Source organism: Bacillus rossius, chromosome 2 (genome assembly GCF_032445375.1).
Source record: "Bacillus rossius redtenbacheri isolate Brsri chromosome 2, Brsri_v3, whole genome shotgun sequence".
Classification (NCBI taxonomy): domain Eukaryota; kingdom Metazoa; phylum Arthropoda; class Insecta; order Phasmatodea; family Bacillidae; genus Bacillus; species Bacillus rossius.
Window position 1 is genome coordinate 73,669,007 of NC_086331.1, and position 27,679 is coordinate 73,696,685.

At 37.8% G+C, this 27,679-nt stretch overlaps 1 protein-coding gene across 1 annotated transcript in view; it reads left to right on the forward strand.

Moving 5' to 3' along the window:
• LOC134529374 (fibulin-1-like) overlaps positions 1–27,679 on the forward strand; it is a 539,830-nt gene that overhangs the window by 178,863 nt on the left and 333,288 nt on the right. The window contains exon 11 of the mRNA XM_063363371.1: positions 12,956–13,041. Within this exon, the coding sequence (XP_063219441.1) occupies positions 12,956–13,041 (86 nt within the window). The remainder of the gene's footprint in view (positions 1–12,955; positions 13,042–27,679) is intronic.

Sequence of the window (27,679 nt, forward strand, 5' to 3'; positions counted from 1 at the left end):
TCTTTAGGTACAAGTCAGCGTACTCCCCTAAGGAAGCACACTGAAACTTGTCCCAGACATTTTGTGCGTGAGCGTAATCTGCCTCAGAAATACCAGAATCAGTCAGAATATTAAAGAACTCATCGATGGATGGAAGACTAGTATCGTCTAGTCGAGCAAAAGAATCAACGAAGTCGTAGGGGAAGACTCCCTTGCGGGTAACCAACTCCAACTCATCAGGAGCGAAAAACTCAGCAGTACTTATAAACTTGTCTGCAGGCAAGAACTCGGCGAGCGAAGCGAGACCCCGACTCATAAAACGGAACGTATCGACAAACTGAATGCTGAACTTATCATGTAACTTCTTGGAAAAAGTTATCAGCTTCTCCTCTGAATTCGGAATGATGAAGATGTCTTTACTATCATACCCCAACTTCCTGATAATGAAGTTCTGATCGTATGCCAGGTTGTGGAAGAACACAATCATCTTTTTTGGTCTGCGTCTGAGAAGGTTGCAGTCATTACATGCAGGCCCAATAAATTCACCGGTCTAGTGATTGTGGTCACGAACTTTCTTTACAGCCCCTCCAAACTTTCCCCCACAGTAGCAACAACACCTTGCTTGCAGAAAAGCAGTGTTTTGTGCATGTGTGAGCGGAGTCATAGAAACATATGTAGAAAATATTTTCTGTACATCATGTCCAATCTCCACAATGCGGGATATGAATTTATCTTCTGCGTCACACCCCCTGTATATTTCAGGCTGTGAAGGAAGTGAAGAAGTTAGGTGTGCAGGAATGACAGAGTTATCTGCTTTCACATAAATGCAGTAGCTGTATGCCTTATGCTTTTGATACTGCAGCGTGTATGGCTCATCAGGATTCGGGTGACATGTATGGATTTTCTCTAGAATAGCTTCAAAGTCGCAATACACCACGATGGGCATCTTATCACTGTGATGGAAGTTTTTGAACTTCAGAACAGGTGGCTGGCCGTTTTCATCAAGCTGCGGCATCTGCATCCTAACAGCAGCATGTTGTTTGCAGAGCTCACTGTGTTTTACCAAACACTGAAGACCAGTGAGCCCGCTAACCCTTTCCCGATCATCATAATGCTTGAAGCATCTTTTACAGACATGAATAGCATCATGATGTGATGTGATTTGGGACCGAACCAGGGCAGAAAAATTAGTGATGTAGGTGAAATGGGATGAATTGTCATTGACCAAGAGCAGCAGATCGAAATGATGTTCTTTCTCTTCAGGAGCGACTCGTGCAGGAACAACATTCAGGTTCTCGTCGATACTGTAGAGGTTGATTGAGACTCCAGGGTTCTGTTTTTCAAACAGCGGTATTTGTTTGATTGGAGTAGGGAAGTCAATGTTGCTGAAGTTTAACTTCCCCTCCAGGTCACGGTAGCGCTGGTTAACACGTTCTGGATTCCGTCCTTCCACATACTTCACAAGGATCGCCCACTTAAAGCACATGTGATCTTCAAGGTTTTGTGGATTTATCATTGCATGTTTCGCCTCGATGGAAGTAGGTAATTCTATGTAGGAACTGGCACGGAGTGGATCAAGCTTATTTATGCGAAGCTGTAGTCGCTTGACTGCTGACAAAGTCCATCCGGATCCCTTTCCCATGTAGTCTTCCTCCTCCTTGCAGATCTTAGAGATGGATTCAGTAACTGCTTCCTCCACCTCATGAACTACGTAGAGGGGAACATTCATGGTTTTGAAGGCCCTCTTGTCTTCACAGGCATCTACTGGTTTTTCGTAGTCGCACTCAAGAACGACATTAAACTTCAGCGGTCCATTCTCTTCAATCTCCTCCTCAAGTTGGCTTATTATTTTTGCCTTGATGGAGTCCAGGTACGTACAAATGTCCTTGGCAGAACTTGACGTATTTACAGCAACGTAGGTCTTCAAGTTGCCCTTGAATCTCACTTCGGCGGTGATGAAGCCATGGGTATTGGCCAAACCCGCGCCGGTCACCACCTTTGTTCGGCTGGTCGATGGTTTAGGCAGTACTGCTGGCTTAACTGCTGCCATCCTCTGCTTCTTTGTTGGAGGCGGAGCAGGCCCCTTGCACACCTTAATGTGGTTGCGAAGAGTGTCAGCCCTGACGAACTCTTTAGCACAGTTCATGCAGGAATGTGCTATGCGGTTAGGGTTAAGACCGCAGGCCGACTTCTCATGTAGTCTGGAGACATCAGCACGGGCGAAGACCTTATAGCAGAAACTGCACCGCATGCCTGATGTCGTAGCGACAGCTCCAGCACATGTTGACAGGTGCTGCTGCATCTTGTCGCTGCGTGTGACCATCTTGCCACATAGGTGGCACTGCTGGAAGTCACGCTGCTGGTTCTCGGCACACAGGCGCTCATGTCGGTAGTGGTTGTGGGCCAGCGAAAACACGGCAGGACAGAAACTGCATTTCTGCACGGTAGATGCCATCACAACAATCTACAGACTGGTCTTGATGTACGGAACAGGCGAAGGAATTTCGACGTACGGAGAACTATAACAAACGAATAAAGAAAACAATGTAGCTAGATGTTACACGAAAAAGTTGCAAACATAACCTCAAAACTCTAACCCTCAATCTTATTAGCCCAAACTGTTAGCAATGTTACTAATTAAAAAATTTGCAAACATAACCTCAAAACTCTAGCCCTCAAGCTTACTAACCTAAACTGTTAGCAATGTAACTAAATAAAAAAAGTTGCAAACATAACCTCATAGCTGCTACTTCATGTACAATCCAAAAAATGGTATAATATTTAAAGTACTGGTAAAAGTTAAAGCTGAAAAAGTATTCAATGTTAACTAAAAATGATTGATTACATAACCTCAAAACTACTCTAATGCACATCCCAAAAATGCTAGAATATTTAAAGTACTGTTAAAAGTTTAAGCTAAACAATTCCTGTTTACCCACACATAAGTGTACAGAGAAAAAACTAGCTATCTTATAACCTACAAAAAAGCTGAGAAACATAAAAATATTAACGAAACATGTAGCATACCTCAAAAAACGATGAAGTGGAGCTGCAGAAGATGATGTAGCGTTGGCGGTAGGAATCGTGGTAGCAGCGAAACTCACACACGAACTAACTTACTCAAACTCTAAGAACACACTGAAGCACCGACAGCTAATCCAGGCCTTTTATAAGCAGTTCTGCTTTTCAACAACAGATGACACCAGGTGTTGTGTTGAGTCATAATTTATTTAGTTCTTTTATGTGGTATGCGGGATGCTCACTAACGTTCGCAAAACAAGGACGGCTTCGCTAGACATCAAGGAGAAGGAAGTTTGCCTTTCATGTTAATGCTTCTCAGCTGTCTCAAAGCATATTATTTGTCTGAGTAAAGTTATTATTTTTTAAATCCACCTGATAAAAATATTGTATGTTCTGATTTATTGACAGAATTTCACTGATTAAATGTAACTCTGAATAAAAATGACATGACTCAGTAAGTAAAAAATTCTTCATGCAGAGATAGATCTCTAACAAATAATCAGGAGCACTCGGTGAAAACCATCAGATGTCTAGCCAGGAATAATCAGAAACACTTGGAGAAAGCCATCAATATAATATCAAGATTAATCAGAAGCACTCGGAGAAATCCATCAGATGTCTAGTTAGGTATAATCAGAAGCATACGGAGTAAACCGCCATAATATTGTCAAGAATAATCGCAAGCTCACGGAGTAAACCGCCATAATATTGTCAAGAATAATCAGGAGCACACGGAGAAAACCACCATAATATTAACAATAATAATCGGAAGCACACGGAGAAAATCATCATAATATTGACAAGAATAATCGGAAGCACACGGAGAAAACCATCACAAGTTTTCTTTGATATCATAAAAATACAGAAAAAATATTTAATAAATAACAAAAAAATTAATAAAAAATTTTAAATGACAAAATAAAATACAAAAATACATAAACAGATTCTGCTAGCTTGTGAACTTCTCATTGTTGAGCAAAGATATAGTTCTAGTACAAGCCAGAATTTTATGTATTTTTGTATTTTATTTTGTCATTTAAAATTTTTTATTAATTTTTTTGTTATTTATTAAATATTTTTTCTGTATTTTTATGATATCAAAGAAAACTTGTGATGGTTTTCTCCGTGTGCTTCCGATTATTCTTGTCAATATTATGATGATTTTCTCCGTGTGCTTCCGATTATTATTGTTAATATTATGGTGGTTTTCTCCGTGTGCTCCTGATTATTCTTGACAATATTATGGCGGTTTACTCCGTGAGCTTGCGATTATTCTTGACAATATTATAGCGGTTTACACCGTATGCTTCTGATTATACCTAACTAGACATCTGATGGATTTCTCCGAGTGCTTCTGATTAATCTTGATATTATATTAATGGCTTTCTCCAAGTGTTTCTGATTATTCCTGGCTAGACATCTGATGGTTTTCACCGAGTGCTCCTGATTATTTGTTAGAGATCTATCTCTGCATGAAGAATTTTTTACTTACTGAGTCATGTCATTTTTATTCAGAGTTACATTTAATCAGTGAAATTCTGTCAATAAATCAGAACATACAATATTTTTATCAGGTGGATTTAAAAAATAATAACTTTACTCAGACAAATAATATGCTTTGAGACAGCTGAGAAGCATTAACATGAAAGACAAACTTCCTTCTCCTTGATGTCTAGCGAAGCCGTCCTTGTTTTGCGAACGTTAGTGAGCATCCCGCATACCACATAAAAGAACTAAATAAATTATGACTCAACACAACACCTGGTGTCATCTGTTGTTGAAAAGCAGAACTGCTTATAAAAGGCCTGGATTAGCTGTCGGTGCTTCAGTGTGTTCTTAGAGTTTGAGTAAGTTAGTTCGTGTGTGAGTTTCGCTGCTACCACGATTCCTACCGCCAACGCTACATCATCTTCTGCAGCTCCACTTCATCGTTTTTTGAGGTATGCTACATGTTTCGTTAATATTTTTATGTTTCTCAGCTTTTTTGTAGGTTATAAGATAGCTAGTTTTTTCTCTGTACACTTATGTGTGGGTAAACAGGAATTGTTTAGCTTAAACTTTTAACAGTACTTTAAATATTCTAGCATTTTTGGGATGTGCATTAGAGTAGTTTTGAGGTTATGTAATCAATCATTTTTAGTTAACATTGAATACTTTTTCAGCTTTAACTTTTACCAGTACTTTAAATATTATACCATTTTTTGGATTGTACATGAAGGAGCAGCTATGAGGTTATGTTTGCAACTTTTTTTATTTAGTTACATTGCTAACAGTTTAGGTTAGTAAGTTTGAGGGCTAGAGTTTTGAGGTTATGTTTGCAAATTTTTTATTTAGTAACATTGCTAACAGTTTGGGCTAATTAGATTGAGGGTTAGAGTTTTGAGGTTATGTTTGCAACTTTTTCGTGTAACATCTAGCTACATTGTTTTCTTTATTCGTTTGTTATAGTTCTCCGTACGTCGAACTTCCTTCGCCTGTTCCGTACATCAAGACCAGTCTGTAGATTGTTGTGATGGCATCTACCGTGCAGAAATGCCGTTTCTGTCCTGCCGTGTTTCCGCTGGCCCACAACCGCTACCGACATGAGCGCCTGTGTGCCGAGAACCAGCAGCGTGACTTCCAGCAGTGCCACCTATGTGGCAAGATGGTCGCACGCAGCGACAAGATGCAGCAGTACCTGTCAACATGTGCTGGAGCTGTCGCCACGACATCTGGCATGCGGTGCAGTTTCTGCTATAAGGTCTTCGCCCGTGCTGATGTCTCCAGACTACATGAGAAGTCGGCCTGCGGTCTTAACCCTAACCGCATAGCACATTCCTGCACGAACTGTGCTAAAGAGTTCGTCAGGGCTGACACTCTTCGCAACCACATTAAGGTGTGCAAGGGGCCTGCTCCGCCTCCAACAAAGAAGCAAAGAATGGCAGCAGTTAAGCCAGCAGTACTGCCTAAACCATCGACCAGCCGAACAAAGGTGGTGACCGGCGCGGGTTTGGCCAATACCCATGGCTTCATCACCGCCGAAGTGGGATTCAAGGGCAACTTGAAGACTTACGTTGCTGTAAATACGTCAAGTTCTGCCAAGGACATTTGTACGTACCTGGACTCCATCAAGGCAAAAATAATAAGCCAACTTGAGGAGGAGATTGAAGAGAATGGACCGCTGAAGTTTAATGTCGTTCTTGAGTGCGACTACGAAAAACCAGTAGATGCCTGTGAAGACAAGAGGGCCTTCAAAACCATGAATGTTCCCCTCTACGTAGTTCATGAGGTGGAAGAAGCAGTTACTGAATCCATCTCCAAGATCTGCAAGTAGGAGGAAGACTACATGGGAAAGGGATCCGGATGGACTTTGTCAGCAGTCAAGCGACTACAGCTTCGCATAAATAAGCTTGATCCACTCCGTGCCAGTTCCTACATAGAATTACCTACTTCCATCGAGGCGAAACATGCAATGATAAATCCACAAAACCTTGAAGATCACATGTGCTTTAAGTGGGCGATCCTTGTGAAGTATGTGGAAGGACGGAATCCAGAACTTGTTAACCAGCGCTACCGTGACCTGGAGGGGAAGTTAAACTTCAGCAACATTGACTTCCCTACTCCAATCAAACAAATACCGCTGTTTGAAAAACAGAACCCTGGAGTCTCAATCAACCTCTACAGTATCGACGAGAACCTGTATGTTGTTCCTGCACGAGTCGCTCCTGAAGAGAAAGAACATCATTTCGATCTGCTGCTCTTGCTCAATGACAATTCATCCCATTTCACCTACATCACTAATTTTTCTGCACTGGTTCGGTCCCAAATCACTTCACATCATGATGCTATTCATGTCTGTAAAAGATGCTTCAAGCATTATGATGATCGGGAAAGGGTTAGCGGGCTCACTGGTCTTCAGTGTTTGGTAAAACACAGTGAGCTCTGCAAACAACATGCTGCTGTTAGGATGCAGATGCCGCAGCTTGATGAAAACGGCCAGCCACCTGTTCTGAAGTTCAAAAACTTCCATCACAGTGATAAGATGCCCATCGTGGTGTATTGCGACTTTGAAGCTATTCTAGAGAAAATCCATACATGTCACCCGAATCCTGATGAGCCATACACGCTGCAGTATCAAAAGCATAAGGCATACAGCTACTGCATTTATGTGAAAGCAGATAACTCTGTCATTCCTGCACACCTAACTTCTTCACTTCCTTCACAGCCTGAAATATACAGGGGGTGTGACGCAGAAGATAAATTCATATCCCGCATTGTGGAGATTGGACATGATGTACAGAAAATATTTTCTACATATGTTACTATGACTCCGCTCACACATGCACAAAACACTGCTTTTCTGCAAGCAAGGTGTTGTTGCTACTGTGGGGGAAAGTTTGGAGGGGCTGTAAAGAAAGTTCGTGACCACAATCACTAGACCGGTGAATTTATTGGGCCTGCATGTAATGACTGCAACCTTCTCAGACGCAGACCAAAAAAGATGATTGTGTTCTTCCACAACCTGGCATACGATCAGAACTTCATTATCAGGAAGTTGGGGTATGATAGTAAAGACATCTTCATCATTCCGAATTCAGAGGAGAAGCTGATAACTTTTTCCAAGAAGTTACATGATAAGTTCAGCATTCAGTTTGTCGATACGTTCCGTTTTATGAGTCGGGGTCTCGCTTCGCTCGCCGAGTTCTTGCCTGCAGACAAGTTTATAAGTACTGCTGAGTTTTTCGCTCCTGATGAGTTGGAGTTGGTTACCCGCAAGGGAGTCTTCCCCTACGACTTCGTTGATTCTTTTGCTCGACTAGACGATACTAGTCTTCCATCCATCGATGAGTTCTTTAATATTCTGACTGATTCTGGTATTTCCGAGGCAGATTATGCTCACGCACAAAATGTCTGGGACAAGTTTCAGTGTGCTACCTTAGGGGAGTACGCTGACTTGTACCTAAAGACGGATGTTCTGATTTTGGCGGACGTATTCGAGAATTTCCGTTCAATATGTTTGGAGACGTACAGTCTAGACCCCTCGCACTACATTTCTTGTCCTGGGTTCGCTTTCGACGCGATGCTTCGAACCACAGGTGTACAGCTAGAGCTACTCACAGATTATGACATGTATATGTTTGTGGAGGCTGGTATTCGCGGTGGTGTAGCGCAAAGCATTAAACGCTATTGCGTAGCCAATAATGCCTACGTACCAGAAACACATGATGCTTCCAAGCCATCCACATTCCTGGAGTACATTGATGCAAACAACTTGTACGGGTGGGCGATGTCTCTGCCGCTCCCCATTCGTCATTTCCAATGGACAGACACATCAATTGATGTCATGTCTATTCCGGAAAATTCACCTACTGGGTACATTATAGAGTGTGATGTGGAGTACCCTCTCGAACTCCACGAAAGTCACAAAGACCTGCCATTTTTTCCCGTAAATCAGTGTCCGCCCGGCTCAAAGCAATCAAAGCTGATGACAACGCTGGAAAATAAAGAGCACTACATCGTTCACTACAAAAACCTACAGCAAGCAGTATCGCATGGTCTAAAAATCATAAGTATACATAAAGTTCTTCAGTTTGAGCAGTCGGCATGGTTGGAGCCCTATATTCGGCTGAACACCAACAAGCGCAAAGCAGCAGCCAACGAGTTCGAGAAGGAGTTCTTCAAGCTCGCTGTGAACTCGACATTTGGAAAACTAATGGAGAACAAGAGACGGAGGCTCAAAATGGAGTTGGTGTGCTCCGAGAAGCGTTTTAAGAAGTTGGTGTGTCGTCCGTCCTTCAAGGACCGCACAATGTATGAGCCAAACTTGAGTCTTGTCCACCTGAACCATGAGACCATCATTTTCGACAAGCCGATCTATGCCGGACTCGCAGTACTTGATCTATCAAAAACACTCATGTACGACTTCCACTATAATACTATGAAACCGAAATATCAGGAAAATATTCATCTGGCATATATGGATACAGACAGCTTTGTGTATGAGATTCAGACACAGGACTTCTACCATGATCTAAGAGCGGACCCTAAGTTCATGTCTGAATTCGACACCAGCTGCTACCCTCCTGACCACCCATGCTTCTCCCACATCAACAAGAAAGTTGTTGGCAAATTCAAGGACTAGTGTGGGGGTGAAGTAATGAGCGAGTTTGTCAGTCTGCGGGCCAAACTCTATGCCTACAAGTGCGGTGACATGGTCGAGAAAAAGGCCAAGGGCATCCAGCGTTGTGTGGTCAAAAACCGCATCACATTCGATGAATACCTGGATGCCCTGCAAGACCACCGCACTAGGAGGGCAGGCGTTAGGGCCATACGATCAAGGCAGCATGTGCTGTACAGTGAATACAGTAATAAGCTGGCCATAACATGGGAGGACGATAAGCGTCGAATATGTGAAGACGGTATCCGCACGGTCCCCCACGGGTATGTCGGTGATGACATGTAAATATTTTTCTGCGAATAGTTTGGATGTTGCTGTTTCAATTTGTTGTATAGTTTCAGTTTTTTTGTTGTATAGTTTCAATTTTTTGGATAGTCTCAATTTTTGTTGTATTGTTTCCATTTCTGTGATGCTATCGAAATCTCAAGAACAGCTAATTGACACGACTCATGCACCAGAAGAAACAAACTAGGCGATCCTTACACCGCCGACGTCAGTAACAAACTGAGCATCCTGCTGCCTAGGACTCGCTTATATACATGCACCGTATGGAATAATACGCTAGTCAACTGGCAACTAATTTTGAATTTGGCGCGCGATACTAGCGACATCTACCAGCCAACTTGAGAACCAAGATGGCGGCGCCTCTGACAACTAATTTTTGAATTTGGCGCGCGATACTAGCGACATCTACCAGCCAACTTGAGAACCAAGATGGCGGCATGCGACACCTGCCTGCCGACTCCCTAACTAATATTTGAATTTGGCGCCATCTGGTAGTCTGTGCTGGAATTAAAGATGGCGATGGTATAATAATAATTTGAATTTCATGCATTTGGGAAGGCAAAGACACCCTCCCCCCTTTTATCATAAAACTTGACGTCAGTATGTGGTATATATAGATTATTTATTCCACCATATCCCAATTGGTCTTGTGGTCTAGTGGTCAAGGTGTCCGCCTCGTAACCACGACATCCTGGACGTTTTCACGTCCCATGGATCGAATCCCAGCCTCGGCACTGAAATTATTTTAGTTCAAGGAAAAAAAAAAATAATCCCTGCTGCTATCTGGTGGCGACCAACAGAACTATATGACGTCGCAAGATGGCTGCCTCCAGCAGACGAAACAAGATGGCGGCCACCAGCAGACAAAAACAAGATGGCGGTTGATGTTTACATCGAATTTCAAAGTTCGAAAAAAAATAATTCAAATCCAAGATGGCGTCCGTGACACAAAGTGCAACGGTGATGTCACGATTCGAAGTCGGTGGAAATTTCTAGAAATACAAAATGGTGGATGGATTAGCATGGATTGGCATACAGATTAGCATGGATTAACCTACAGATTAGCATAGATTAGCATACAGATTAGCATAGATTGGCATAGATTAGCATAGATTGGCATACGGATTAGCATAGATTGGCATAGATTAGCATAGATTGGCAAGGTCAAAGGTCAAGGTCAAAGGTCATGATGACGTCATCCAAGATGGCCGCCGATGACGTCATCCAAGATGGCGGCCGGCTCCTGGCTCCTCCGCCTGTGCATGAACCCCCCTTTTCCAACTACTGTAACGGGACATTTTTTCGTGCGTACATGGCTGATGAACGTAACGGGACACTTTTTCGTGTGTGCATGGTCGAAGGAAGTGGCATAATCCCTTAATCCCCCACCACCCACCGGTGCACCAGGATGAACCAAATACATCTACTAATAATCCACATAATCCACACTCAATCAACACACAACTCAAACATAATCCACACTCAATCAACACACAACTCAAACATAATCCACACATAATCCAATCAATCAACACATAATCCACACATTAAATATTTAACCTACAAACTACAACATCACCAAACTAATATTCAAATCAGTATCCTCTGATTGAAACTAACCTAAAAGTAACTAAAATTTAAGAATATTTAATTTCTTTATATCAAAATTGTAAGCTGAAAAAAAATTAAAGTCTTGTTAACCAGATATCTACAAAATAGCTAGTTGAGGCACATTCAACTCATTTTAAATAAATAACATTAGGAAACATACCTCAGAAAATGTTGAAGTGGAACTGTAGAAGGTGATGTAGCATTGGGGGTAGAAATTTCGGTAGTTTCCACAGCGAAACTCACAAACGAACGAGCTCACACACACTCCAAGAACATAATGAAGCCCCGACAGCTAAGCCTCCTCTTTTATAGTCGTGGAACTATTTTTAGTCGATTTAGAACAGGCAATAGGAACAGAGTATTTTTTGACAAATCCACCAATAGGAATGGTTAATGTGGATGGGACAGGTCTGTGCCTGCAGACTTGTACCATCATCTTCGGAATAACCTGACATGACTCATGTTCAGGTCATGGGAAGACTGTGAGGGGTGGGGTTAGAAATGTAACAGTGACCGGACAGCCTAATATGACAAGCCACTTTCGAGTTGGGTCCAATTACAACCACTAACGACCTAGATGATTAGAGATAAGGCGATGAGGTACTGCCAGCATCATGACTCATCACTAAAGAATGTTTGAGAGCATTAGCCTATCAGAGCATGCCTGTTGATCACCGACTTCGTGGTGGTAAGAGGCACTCAGACTATAGCCATAACTGTCTCATGAGCTTGTTGTAGAAGGCTCGCTAATTCCCATCATTGTGCCGCCAACAAGTGCTAGGGGAACAGACCGTTAAACTACATGGTAATACTAGAATATATATGTAAGGAAATAAATATAAATTAATTGGATGCATTTAATACTTTTATTTAAAAATCATAACGCTTACATTACATGACATATTATTCCTTTTGGCACACTTTCCGTGTGTTGAAAGTTTATTCTTTCGTGGTTTGTATACCCACTTCACTCGTAGTTATAGAGTTTGCTTCAGGATTGTAGAACGGAACAGTTCGTATCACACAAGGACGAATGTAGAGTAGGTTTATTGCAAAATAAAAACAACTATAGGCTTTTACTTTGTTTTTGTTATGTATGATGCTACTAAAAATAAGACAAAATTGCTTTTTCATGATATATTTTATTTAGCTTTCAAACAAAAATACAATATTTTACAGTCTTTATGCTATAAATCCTGTTCCTCTCAATTTAGTTTTTTCCATGTTTCTTTGTTGATACAAAAATTTCAGAATTTTGCGAAGCAAGTAGACTTTTTTGCCTGTCTATCAAAATGTTTGGATCTTCACACGATTTGTAATCAATTTTTTCCAGAGTATTCATCGTCCTTTTTTTAATTCTCTATAGTCTTCTTATCTTTCACCAGCGTCATAATCACAATAATCGTCATCATTGTCATCAATATCATAATCATCATAACTGCGATCACTATTAATTATTTTTAATTTATCATACTTTTTCTTACTTTTGCGATCTTAGGTCATCATAGCATTCTGTAGTCGTATCTGATTTACATAATGATTTATTGGTCTCATGTTCATGGCCATGTATAGATAATGGCTTAAGTATTCATCATATCCTCTTGGCAGTTCTTTACTATTTAATTTTGACAGATGTTATATAATGTTTAAAAAATATATTCTCTATTAACATATTTGTGTTTATTTGAGTAGAATTTACAGTTTTTTTTTTTTAATTTTCAGCCTGTATATAATTTTATCACTTTTAAATCAGTAGCAACATATATGACAATACCCGTTAGCATTTTACAGTAAACTTATAATTTGCTAGCAAACATTTCTTTTTTCGGTTTGTGGCAACCTAGAAAATAAATCTGAGCTTCTTTGAGTGAATAACATTGTCTAACGTCTTCTCTGTTACAGTTGCATCAATACAATTGGCAGTTACATCTGCCAGACGAATCCTGAGTGTCCACGTGGCTACAGGAAAATTTCTAACGTCTGTGAAGGTGTGTGAGCCCATTTACATAGAAATTGTTAGAAATTATCGACAGTTTTAAAAATATAGGAAACCCTCTAGTCCCCGGCCGATACCTTAAAGTGAAATTAAATTTTCTGGTTATAAATTAAAACATGGTTGAAATCATTTGTTAGATGTAATATAGGATGTAATCTTTGCGTAAAAGACTACTTCCTTAATATACTATCGTAAAGATTCTTCACTTCAGTGATGGTTAAGCTGATCAAACTTTCGCAATGCAATACGATATGTATTTGAGTGTATGCTTAAGGTAAAAAATTGGAGAATAATGTTTTCCCATTGTCCATTCACGTTCTCTTATAGAGCTGACAAAAAATTATAGGTTCTAAATAACAACAGGTGGCGTAGTAGAATTCTTTATGTCAATATTCAGGTTTCAATACCTAAAAATGACGTACAGTATGTCTTTTTACGTCGTAAATTTGAGAACTTCCACTTTTGCTCCTACCTAAAAATACTTGAATATAAATGTAAGATAATGTAAGGCAAGAGCATGGTATACAACACCACTGACGGATCAGACGAGAAGCTTTGCTTGTAGATGACTGGCTGTTATTCCAGCAGCCATATCACTACCTGCTACGGAATCATGGGTAATCATCCGATGGGAACAAACACATGGTCACCTGTACTTCGCCCGGGATCTGAGCGATTTTCGGGAACAAATTTGCCGTCTTTCATAGGTCACGAACTCCATCTTGTGAGCAGGAGCACTTTAGTCCATGGCCAGGTAAACCGGTCAGCGGAAAATGTCCTCGTTCAGGCCGGCCCCACTTGCCCGTCTATCACGCCACGACTCTGTCGCCGCGCCTCGTGCACACAACCTCTCTCGGTCAGCTCATGCACCACAGTCCTCGCAGTGCACGCTCGCTTCGTCGCTGCAACACTCTAGTTGACGGCCGCCTTGCCAGGGTGGTTATTCCAAAACATGCATAGTCCTGAAGATACTCCACCTGCCCAAACAGCCTTTAGCATAAACTTACCTTATTACTTTTTTTTTTCAAACCAGCTTTTTCATAGTAAATTAAACAATATTCACTAATTTTTATTACCAGATTAGGAGGAAATATTTATTAAAAATCGCCTCATAAGTATATTTTAAATCAAAGAAATTTAGGTGTACTTGGTCTCAACTTACTGCAATTTATAATAGTGTAAGGCAAAAGAACGGTTTTTGTTTCTGGAAGAAGTCAGGAAGTGTAAGGAATGCTCCTTGTGGAATTAAAGTCATTAAAAAAATTTAAAGACCAAATTTGATTCACCTCCATTGACAAAATATGCTTATTTATTTGTGTTTGTTAAACCTTGATAACTGGACATTATACCTCATTACATCACCGAACATGATAAAAGGATAGTTATAGATAATAATATAGCTTGTTACATAAGGATAGTTATGTGATGGGTTGTTGTTACCAAACCATTGTCTATGCAAACCACAGAATTGTTGTTAACTGTGCTTTAGAAAGTTCCATATTCACATAGTTTTGATTTTTTTTACTTTGGCTTAACGTACCGTCCTCAGAGAGCCCATTACTGTCGGATAGTCGGATAAACTCAACATCAAAGCTCAGGATACTCGAGAAGGAATAGGCAATGGCATTTATTAAGAAACCATCCATGTTTATGCCTGCTGGGGTGAATTCGAGTAACAATGGAAAATAGAAAACAAAATTGCTAGACCGGAATCATAACGCAGTTCCTCTGGAATGAGAATTAAGTGATTTATCACTGCACCATAGATTGCCAGTAGTGAATTTGGGTCACTGCTACCTTTCAAACGTATTGCAAAACTAATATATGTGTGTGTATATATATATATATATATATATATATATATATATATATATATATATGTATATATATATATATATGTATGTGTGTATATATATATATATATATATATATATATATTAGGCTTTCGGGACTACAAGTTTGGGTTCAGGCCACATCCGGAGAAATTTTGGCGTGCCCGACATTTTTGATGGAAATATTGCAGCCACCTTCAAGGGTGATTAACAACTGGAGATCTGGTGTTCTGTCATAGCCTCTATACAGTGCAAGTAGTGTATAAATCGGCATACCAGCCTAATGTATTTCGTACGGGACTACAATTTGATGGAGTCTTGCCAATCGTGAGTAGTTTATAAATGGGCATACAGGCCTAATGTATTTCGTACGGGACTACAATTTGATGGAGGCTTGCCAATCGTGAGGAATCGGCCAAATTCGGAGGTTTGCGTCTTTCGTAGTCTATGATCGGGACCTTGTCGACAATCTTTGCTGACATTTGTATTTTCCATTCGCATTACTGACCAATGGTTCGCTAGTTGACTAGTGGCACCTGCGAGATGCACTACCATATTGGATAGCCATATTTTATTTTTTTTTCAGTATTGGCAACTAACATTATAAAAATTACTTTATTTTAGTCCTAATAGTGGTTAGTAGGTTTATTTAGTATGCATGGGGGCAATGGTGGTAGGTGGGGGAATCCAAGGATGCGAGGCGGCCATCTTGTATTATGTCGCTTCCGGTGGCCATCTTGGATTATGTCACTTCCGGTGGCCATGTTGCATTCCTCCATTTTGTTTTATATAACATTCCACTATTATGTTTCCTAGAAAATTCCACCATTTTGAAATATGTTGTCATGTTCGCCATCTTGAAAAACCTCAATTATTAACTTATAAAATTGAAAAAAATAATTTTAATTTATAAAAACATAATTAAATATTTATTAATAAAAACCGAGATGACACCATCATCGAGTACCATTCTCTTCTGTGCTGCAATTTTTGGTTATAATGACATCATGGAATAACTCACTCCTGTGCATTGAAATTTTCGTTACTCCACGAATTAAAAATAAATTTACTATAGAATATATAGAGAAAAATTTTAAAAAAAAATAATATTATAGTCTGCTGCAGACAGCCACCTTGTTTAGTGGGGACCGCCATCTTGATTTGTTCTGATGGATGTGGTCATCGAGTGTCAGTTTCTAAAGTAAATTAGTGTATGTATGCATGTAAGATGGTGTTTCTATCTTCTACAGTGGTGTTGTGAACAGTATAGACCATAAAAATAAAAATCCACAATCATTTTCATAAAAACTGATATGTTTTAACTCAGTTATATGTTATCATACATCAAATTAACCATCTTATCGTTGTGGACGCGATGACTTATTTTATTTTTAAGTAATTATATTTTAAAAGCAATTAATTAGTAAGTTTAATTTATTTACTCCATCTTAAACTGTTCAGGACCAGAAATTTTTCAGAGTCCTCACTCAACCTAGAGGTGGGTCGCAGAGTATCAACCTGCTACTTTGTAACTGATACACGCCTGTATCAGGTACTGCAAACAAGTACACTATTCAAGTATCAAGTACTTTAGTATTAGTTTAGAATTCGCCTTGAAAAACACCACGGCCAATGTGCGCAGAACCCGATCGCAGATGACATTCACTTGGGCGGAGCTTGTGAAAGGGGAGGGAGCGGCACGACGAATAAGGGATAAAGAAGGGAAAAAATGTAGGGGAGGAAGCGCAGGGGAAGGCGTTGAAGGAGAGGCGCAGAGCGAAATTGTTACGAGTCGTTTTGTTTATTGTCCCACATCAAAGTACGCTCAGTGCGCAGTGCGTGCTTCTTGCGAAGACTGTAGACTCTAGTTAGTACGCTAATAGCGATACAAGACCAAGGACACTGGTTCTAGATCCATCATCCTTAGGTGACAGATATGTGGATCTACGATCTAGGGAGCAAAGCTAAAACACCGTCTCATTCAATAATAAAACTAATGAAATTTTAATATTAAAAAGTACATTAATAAAAGATATAATATTTATATTTGTGCACCTAACAACTATGAAAATGAAAAAAATTCTCAGTTGACCTTAATAATAGATGTAATCAAAATATGGACTATCTTTTTTCGAAAACAATTAGTAACTAGTGTTTTCATACATTAAAAGATTACGATTTTATCAAAAATTAAAAATAAAAAAAAAATAAAAAACAAACACTTTGCAAGTTCAGTCACTATTTAACAAATAGTATTGCATTATAACCAGGGGCGCAACAACTGAATTTCCAAAGGGGGCGCAATATACCTTTTTATAAAGAATCATCGATCCCCCCTATTGAAGCGGGGGGTCCGGGGGCCCTCCTCCAGGAAAATTGAAAATTTGTATTTCAAGGTGAAAAATGGTGCTATTTAAGCAGTTTTACTATCTCAAAATTGATTACACAGCACTTTCTTTGCCCCCGTTTGCCCCCACTTCAAGGTTTCAGAAGGAGGGGGGGGCAAAATACCCTCCCCCCCTGTTGTTGCGCCCCTGATTTTAACTCAGTTTTTGTTTACACAAATTACACTTAGCAAACTCATTATTTTCCGTGAAAAAATTCCACACAAATGATGTCTTTTTCCTGCACTTATCCATTCCTTATTTCACTATAAAGATACTAACTACAAAGCATGACAGCCCGCAACAAATTACGTGGTAATACACGGCCACGACGAACTGCAGTGAATGTTGAACTGATTGATACTGGCTGTCTTAGGCGGGCATGAGCGTAACAGATGTAGAGAATTACCGGGCCTGATTAATGTATCAGTTTCTCCTTACGGTCGCACGGTCTGCGTACGCGGAGCTTTTTTTTTTTACTGTTGGAGAGAAGTATGAACAGGGAGGGGAGGTTGGAAGAGAGTGAGAAATACTCCTTTAAGGGGCCTCCCTAGTAGCTTCAGAAGTTAGCGGAACACTATGTTTTTTAAATAATGATGGGACTTTATTGATCGACACTACGAATCTGAAAATTTTTCACCCACGAGAAGATACTACACGAACTGTCTGTATACTTTTACATTTATGTTTTTTTCTATCAAAATATGAAATAAAAAATCACCAACTTGTCCAACTTTGGGGCCATTTTATACTGCTTAGGAGAATGACAGAAAAAAAGTACAAGTCTAGAAAAAAATGTAATTTTTTTCTGAAGAAATTCATGTATTTAAAACATATAGTCATCGCTTGGAATTCCGAGATATCTTTTCCGCAATTTCTGCAAATCTTGAAAGTTTTCCACCGTCTCGTGCTGCCGCTCGGCGAAGCCAATTCGCAGCCACAGCACAGGTAGCGTGGTGGTGGACCCTGGCCCGGGGGGGAGGCAGGCTACCTGTGTGTGCGTGCGTGCGTGAGAGGGAGACAACCCACAACCGGCACCGGTAAAAGATAATCCCATGACCGAAAGAAATTCTCAGAATTGCTTTTAGTGTGCCTCGCCACAGTACCATGTGCTCGACTTACTCTGTGACTATATTCGTGTATCTCTAAAACATTGCTTTTGTTTAAACTACAAATATCCTAAAGCTTACCATACTAGATCATGTATTACGAAATAAAGTATTGAAACTAATCAATCAACACATTGAAAGTTGTCCTACAAACTATTTATTGGTGGCTTTACAGTCTCGCTAGCTAATTCGACAAAAATTTTATTTAACTTTTAACATGAACATACACTTCAGTGTTTTCCTTCTATTTTTAATAAATATTCAAAAAACAATTATTATACTACCCAATATTTTTTTTAATTATTTTAGTTTTCCAAAATGATCTTACACATCTTACAACGCTGAAGAAAAATTTATACTGGTATTAACCAAATGGTTAACTATTTACAAAAGTTTTCATACTTAAAAATGTAGGTTTATATAAAATGTATCTTAAACTAAAAGAAAAATCATATTTTGAAAACTAAATGTTATTTTTCTATGCTTTTTGGTTAGATAGATATCTGATGGTCTTCTCTGTTTTAAAAATGTTCATGGAATGATAAATAAAAAATAAAAACAAGGGAAGATCTATATTAAATAAGCTAGTCAGGAGTATATATATGTTCCTCCTGGCGCAGGAGTCACGAGGAGTATTGAAGATGAGGTCAGTGACCGATCGCTCACATATGTAATTATGGATGGTACGTTATTAATTACAAAATTCAAAAACCATTTGGAAGTTAAAAAGTATAAATAGTGGCAATGTTTAATGAAGATGACGTAAATTTTCAGATAAACTTATTTCTACAGCTCGATTAATTAATAAGGACAGGAAATAAATTTTTTACAGCAATTATAAAAAATTATTAAAATTTTACAAACCACAATTAATTTATCCAAAAACAAAAATTAAGTAAATATTGCCCATACATTACAACATCCATGAAAGAACCTTGCAAATTATTTTTTTTAGATGCATTATTTTGCATTCAAGTTCTTTTTGTTTAATACTTCACCTACTTATAATTGTTACATATTTGGCACATGGTCCGTCACACCCAATTAAAGGGCCTGAATTAATAGAACGCGTTTCTAATCAAATTTCACGCCTGTTACTTTACCTGCAACCCGGAGCAGTGTGACATAAATTATTGTACACTCAACTTAAATATTTATGAGTTAAAACAAAACATAACTATAACGGATAGTAAAAAAAAATGTAAAATTTTGAAATCTTGTTATGTTTTTATATAGTACACAAAGCAGTTAAACCATAAATTATTTGTTGTTGGAAAAAAAATCCGTAATCTTTCATGCTTTTTTCCTTGATTTTTATTTCCAGATATTTTCGTTCTAGAAAAAAAATTAAGGTAGCCTTATTCCAAATTTGTTATGATAGACGTTTGTTAACTAAGAATATAAATTCGCTGTACAACCACAGCTTGTACACAAGTCGTAAAAAAACATGGGTTCTACTTACAGGCCGTATTGAACTTATTAGGTTTATGACAAACACAACAGCAATAAACATATGGCTGAGTCTGCTTCCATGTACACTTTTTTTTAAGCTATCACTTTTAAAGCGGGTAAAGTGTACCTATCAAGTAGCTTAGCATTACCCAAAGTGAATGTCGTGCTCCAGAAAATGTTCGAACTATGTAATATTTGCATCACTGTTGCGTTACAGACCTGCAACTTTTTTCAGTGCGCGATGTCACTCTTATGTAAAAATATGTCGTGTTTAGCGCAAACGTGTTCGAATGAATCCACATCGAGCTGCCAAAGAATACCTATCGATGTCGGCAACCTACATAAGTATACAAACCATCGTTTACAAGTGTATTCATACGTAAGTATATAACTGGCGGCGGGCCATGATGCAGTTGGTTCTTCGCGTACAGTCCACTGACGGGATAAGAAGCGTCAAAGATCTTATATGGCTATTCTGTAAACTTGTATGTAATTTCACTGCCTGCTTTAGACAAACAACATCCATTACTTTCAGCTTTGGCTTGAAAAGAATTACTCCGGCCGGCTTTCTTATAAGACTTGTTTCAGCTCCTCGTGCGACCAGTGTGTATAATTTGTCCGCGGCCTTATCTTTGGGTGAAAGTTATTTGGAAGGGAAGTTGTGTTGGTAATGTTATTGTTCATCATGTATTACATAACAATTCGACTTAGATACGCACATGTGTTTTTAAAATATAGGTATGTTTAATAACTTGCAATACAAAGTACCCATGTGTTGAATTTCATGTATTGAATTTTTTATTACATTATGTACGAACATAATAATTACAATATTTCATAAGAAATTTTTAACACTTTTTACAAAGCACTCTCTAATTTCTTCCACACCTCATGGTTAACCTTACTATTTTATTTCATGTTTCAGTTGATTTGAACTGTTTGGAATCATAATATGACGGACAATGAAGAATATTAGTTTCAGTAAATTTTATGAGAGGATTTACTTATTACATTAAATATACCTCAAAGGAAAAAGTTGCATATCATTAAATGATAAATATTTGTTTCCCTTTAATATAGTTTATGAACATAACTTATTGTGATAATAGGCCTACCTATTAGTTAAATTGTGTTTTTGCAATGCTCTCCTATTGCAGTAAAATTCTTGGGCAAATTGAATAGCATATAGTCGATCTTTAACATAAGCTTTAGAATACATAAACGTAATAAATTATGCTCTCGTGATTTTAACAATTAAATATTTCTTCGCATGAAAAAATTAATTAACTAAAAAAATATTTCAGTAAATTTATACTCAAGGACTAAAAACGTTTATTTTAGTTTTAAAAAATATTGTATGTATGTATACTTTTCTGAAAAAAATATATTCAAGAAAACAAATTTTCTTCTTTTTTATTTTGATCTTGAACTTACTTGACAAGCAATATTGAACTTCAACTTTATACTTTCGGTATAGCACTTTTCGATTTATTCTTCTTCAAACGGGAATTAAATGTAATGAATAAATAGCATTTTCCTCTATAATTATTGCAGCCGTATACTGAAAAGTTTAACTTTCCTTTATTTGCATGACGCGGAACTCCTAACTAGACAAAACGTTTGTTATTTATTTTGAACGTAATATTTATGTTTCCTTTCGAACTTAAATGAAACTCTTAACATTTAATTTCATCAAAAGTTATACAATATAAGTATCAAGTTAAAATATTTTTAAGTGAAGTTGTGGCTATTTTGTTGTTGAAAATGACACTCTGAAGTTTGAATGAAAGTGAGAAATGATAAAATTATATTTGTAGTTAAAAACAGATAATTCATTTCAAATTCAATCTTTTGTACATGCATATTGCCAAATAAATTCCAAAATATATTAAATTCTATGCATTTGAATCTATAAGTATATTCTGCAGCATTAATTCCTATAAGCAAATACTTATTACGTACAATGTACTTTTAGTCCTGTCGTATAGTTATACAAAATGTTTTATCAAAATTATTGTTTCGTCTATGCGGTTATGGTTGAAAAAGAAAAAAAAGTAACTTATATTATTTTTAAATTCGGTTGTTAGTAAGAACACGTATTTAGTGTAATATGACATACATTACTATCGATAACTCTATTTTAGATTTATCTGTCTATGTTATAGGTATTTCAACTTGATTCTTTTTCTTCGGCTTATGACAGCAGCAAATTTTGTTTTATCGCATATGTAATGTTTTTATGTTTTGCATATTATAATTAATGAGTTAGTATTTGTTAGCGGGTGAGGCTTTTTCACAAATGGACGCGTTCTTGGCGGCTAGCAGGTAGGACGCGTGTATTACGCAGGCTGGATAGGGAAGTACGACTGCGGGCGAGCTCCATGATAGAAGCAACGGGAGTAGTAGCACTCGGCTATTTGTATAGGTTGGGATAGCTGTGCGAATGGTAGAACAGACCACGGGTCTATGGTGAGGAAAAAGGTCCCAAGATCGACATCCCGACGATGAGACCGTTTACGAACTGTCGATGGATCATCAGGAAAGTCAACAACTTGTTCAGAAACTTGAGTCCCTCTTTCAAAATTCAGTTTAATACCTGGAGATGACTATATTCGATGTTCTACCAAGCGAAGCAAACTCTTAATTCATTACTAGTTGATGTTTAATATTGTGACGCAAAATAAAATTGTGAATTAGCTTACTTTGCTCATGCCAGGTTTTACAAGATTGGTCAAAGTTAATTAAATGAATAAAAATTGTGTCCCTTTGCTGCTGGCTACCCGCAAGAAATTATCATGGTGAATAATAGATAATAATTTTAAGTCGACATGGAATATTATATGATTTTTATGGGATTGTGTTTTGGTAATGGTGTGTGTATTTATAAGAAACTGTCTTGTGTATTTTATTACATTCACTTCACGAAAAGAATTGTCTGAACGTAATGTTATTGTTTGTTTGTTTCAATATTTCGTTTTATTGAACAATAATACATAGTTTGCCGCTTCGAGCGACTACAGAAATGACAATACAATTAGTTTACAGTGTTCCAAACATTTTAGTTTCCTCTACTGTACATGGGGCGAATATGTCTTATGTTATGTTTACTGAAACAATATCATTATACATGCTAAGTGAGATGTTGCGATTGAGTAGAAGCGAAAATATGTCTTAAAACCCTGGTAATGCTATGAATTCTATTCATTAGTTTACTCGGTGATCCGCAGGGTCTGTTGTTATGACTGAATACATGTGCACTTCCTCTATGTAGCGTGGCTTCATTGAGATGAAAGCATAGCTCACGTTGATGAAATACTTATTAATTAAAAAATAAAAATGTTATTTTATGCTTCAATTTCTGTTAGTGTCGTACACAGATTTAAAATGTAATGCAGAGTTCCTTAGTTTTATGTATATCGAAATTTGCTCATGTGTAGAGTAGTTATTAAAAGCATAAAAAACATTTATGACGAATTGTTGTGTATTATTTCCATTAGGCGTAACCATGAAAATAGATAAGATTTTATCATTATGTGAAACCTACATTTGAAATGTTGGCGTTTAAATATTTATAAAAGCGTGTGAACTCTTAAAGCGCTATTTATCTATTTAGGAAGTAGGTAGTTTCTTTGATTTTAGAAGGGTTTTTTTAACAAACAACAAAATTAATTCAAAAATTTGAACTACTGCAAGAAAAAAATACTTTATTCAATTTTTATTTTAAAATTAGCCTTATATTCTACCTTGCTTACACTTTATTATCGAAAAGGATTTTTTTGACAGAGATGAATACCGTAAATTAATACACAAAACAAACATGTTTTCGTATGATACAATAACAGCTAGTGACAGTGACGAAACCAAAATTATTTTGATAGTTTGTATAGAAAATCCCCAACAGTAGTGGTGGTATATGTAGGGATTTCGTTGTAGATGGGTACTATTTCACAATAAAAAGGAGTTATCGTCAATTATCAAAGCAGCCATGTTTCGTATCTTCTTTGACAGCCTAAATACAGCACCAAATGACGTACTTGGCTAAAAATTAATTCCAGCTGCATGTGTACATTCCGAGAGGAGGGGAGAATCTCAGGGTGGCCCGAACCTCCCTGAAATAAAAAAAAAGCCCATCGGAGGGTGCCCGCTTGGATTTGCAAAATCTTCACGTTATCGCGCGGGCCTCAAGGGAATCCTACAGATTTTCGCCCGTGATTCCAGCTATACATTTCACTGACACCTTGAGCACAACAGTCAGTGCACACTGAGTTCTTACATACCACCCGCACTTGTCTTCGATAAAATCTGAACTCAGGTGGATTCAGCATGACTGACTAAGCCTGCAGTCTGAATCCACCTGTAGGCTGCTGTTGCAACAGCTAAGAAATTTACACTGCTCGTAAACAGTCTGTATGTAACTCGGAACGGGATTCCAGTTCATTCGTGTATATTTATTCATCATATTATGCAACGTTAAAGTCATTAAAAAATATTAAAAAAATAAAATGCTAAACATGTAATAAGTGCCAGAAAATAATAATATGCTGTAATATTTAGTGTAACTAAATACGACGTGAACCCTAGAATACAAAGTTGACGATGTGTCGTTGGTGGGATCACTTGTTTGTTCCTGACATTTTTTTCTCTACAGAATTTTAAAGTGAGTTTGACATGCACTTTTTCTTCAGGAAGTAAGTTAAAAATTTGTTTGTCGTTATTGCGATTTCAAAAGTTGATTTGTGTCTAAGAGTAAAAATATTTAATATTATTTTCATCATTTTATTCCCAGTTTTATTACTCAATCTATTAGTAGGACGTGATTTCTCGTCGCGGTGCGGAAGACTTTTATGAATGAAAGCATAATGTTCGTGCAAAACCATTCATCACACAAATGTCAGTTCTAAAGTATAATGTTGTAAATTTTTTTTTAATTATAACAATTTTTACAATTTTTTTTCTGAAAACACAAGCTAACACATCAATTTTTGGTGACAATTTTTTGTAATGTATGTAAATCTATTAATTATGTAGAACATAATTAAAAAATAAAAATAAATGTTTTAAACAGAATTGACGATTGTTTGCATTTAATGGATATGGACTGGATCGCAACACTAATTTAATGTTTCAAGTTAATAAACACTGTCAGGAAGCAAGCAAGGCAATATGAGAACATTATCTTTTGGTTGAATGTAGCGAAAGGGAAAAACAGTCACCTTTCTTGCCACGATCTTGTTCGCAGATAACGCAGGTATAAGTCCACACAATGACAACCCTCCCACTATTCCGCCCCCCTCGCTGAAACGCCCTCTCCCCCCTCCACCGCGGCGCAGGCGACAGGCTCAGGTATATCGCCACGCCCAACCACTGGCAGTAGCACGTGGCCAGTGGCCCACCGCGCTAAACATTTTTACTAGGGAGGCCCCTTAACGTCGGAAATGGGGGAATGAAGTATGACGAGTGGAAGGGGGGGAGTGCTGCAGATTACGAAAGGCGTGAAAGAGAACACCGATACCTTTTTACGCTGGTGATGACGGCACGGAGGATGTGTAACCTGTAACGAGAATGCTTACTGCTCTAGCTGATACATAAGTATCAGCTACTTGTAACTAGAATATTACTGTATCATAAACAGGTTGGAACAGATACCGAAAATTGCTGTAACAACCCACCTCTACGCTCAACCTCAAGTAATAATCTCTTCTTAGCATTATCATTTTTGCGTATTTGTATTTAAATATGCATGGAAACAGATATTTTAATTTTTGCGTAGATATTTACATTTCTCTCTTCAAAGCATAATCATTTTTGCATATTAGTTTTTAAAAGCTGCATGGAAGCAGATATATTAATGTTTGCGTGTATATTTTAATTCATCTAAAAGCAATTTAAGTAAGATTAGCTTGAGGAATGCAGGTGTTATGTGAAAAAAAATAAACAATATCTAGGTAAAATTATATTTATTGAAATAAAGCCGGGCTTTGCACAATACAAACTAACAAAATATCTCAAGAAGAGAAAAATATTTATACAAAAAAGAAAACTATACACAAAAAACGGAAACTATATACAAAAAATAGGAAACGATATAAAAACGGGAACTATATACAAAAAAAATGGAAACTATATACAAAAAACGGAAACTATTTACAAAAAACGTAAACTATTTCCAAAATAGGACTATGAAAAGCCGCTGGATACATGTGAAGATAAGAGGGCCATTAAAACAATGAATGTTTCCCTCTAATCAGTTTATGAGGTGTAGGATGCCATTAATGTATCCATCTCTAATATATGTAAAGAGGAGGAGGATTACTTGGGAAAAGGGTCCGGATGAAATTTGTCTGCTGTTAAGAGACTTCAACTGAGAATAAATAAGCTTGATCTACTTCGAGCTAGCTCCTACATTGAACTACCTACCTGCATCAATCTGTAAAAACTTAGATGAGTACATACGTTTTAAATGTGCTATTCTGGTCAAGTTAAAGGAGGGAGCATCTGAGCTTGTTAATCAGCGCTACAATGTCTTGGAGGGGAAGTTCCACTTCACTGACATTGAGTTTCCTACTCCACTTTTTTAGATCCCATTGTTTGAGAAACAGAATCCTGGTGCCTACATTAACATCTACAGCATCGACGAGAACCATAATATTGAACCAGCACGAGTCACTCAAGAATAGAAAAGAACATTTCGATCTTCTGATCTTGGTCTTTAAATATGCGGGTGTAATACTACGGTATTATCAGACTAACTGAAACTGTTTGTTATTGTTTTACGTTCGAGGTTAATACCGCTTCCCGGACTTTCGGCAGTGTTTTGTTTTGTTTCACGCATGGCGGCGCTCGCAGCTCGTGCTGCGTCGTCATGACAACTGCTGATATAAATAATCGCGCGGCGTTTGGAACAGCTTCAACGAGCCTATGCTTTTGTAATAATGACATTTCATTGGCTTAGTTAAAAAGGACGCTAACGTGTCGCGGCCGTGATTGGCCCTTTTCAAGTAACAATTTAATTTTCGGCAAGAGAGAAGAAAAAAGAGTGGAAAATGACGCCATTTAGTGCGTGTTGAAGTGTATTCCCTCGGGGAATATTTATTCGTGGCGAGGCTAATTTCGGCGTTTTTGGTGTGAAAATTACGTCAAAATATAGGGCAATAGTAATCGACGCCCTGTAATTGAATGCAGAAGAATTGCATTCAATTCACGTGAGTGACGACGTATTTTCCGAACGACCTTAATCGTCCAGAGTTAAGGTATGGTCTACATCATCGTTATATTGGAACGCTGACGTAAATTTTACCGTCAACGTATGCGAACTGTATTAGTATAAACTTTGGATAATCATCAAATTAATTGAATATTGACTTTCGGCAATTATCGGCAAAAATACTTATAATTGCACAATTTACTCACACAAGTTCAGTGGTCCTAAAGTTAGGAGTTTCATGCTCGAGCAAGCCGGAGCGAACCCCAAAACTTTTTACTTTGTGAACAATTTCAGGAACTTTATGTATTTTATTTTATTTTATTCAAGAGTCAGGTTATCTACGACATCCCATAGACTGTATTTAATATTTGTTTGTTTGTTTTCATTCCATGACTCGAGGTCTCTCATACGATGGTTAAAGCAACAAAAATAATTATTGATAGTGTTATTTTGTTGTTACCTATTGATAACCTCTGGTGCCCTATTGCTAATTCCTGAGATAGCGTTCACTAGTAATTTAAAAAGATAATCTTAATTCCTTCAAGTACACGTTTGTGTACAGAAGGGAGAATAGAAATAATTTTTTCTCTTTTTTTATGGCGCACGAACAGTGTGGCCGATAGTGTGTGTATTTGTATTGTGTTTTGTG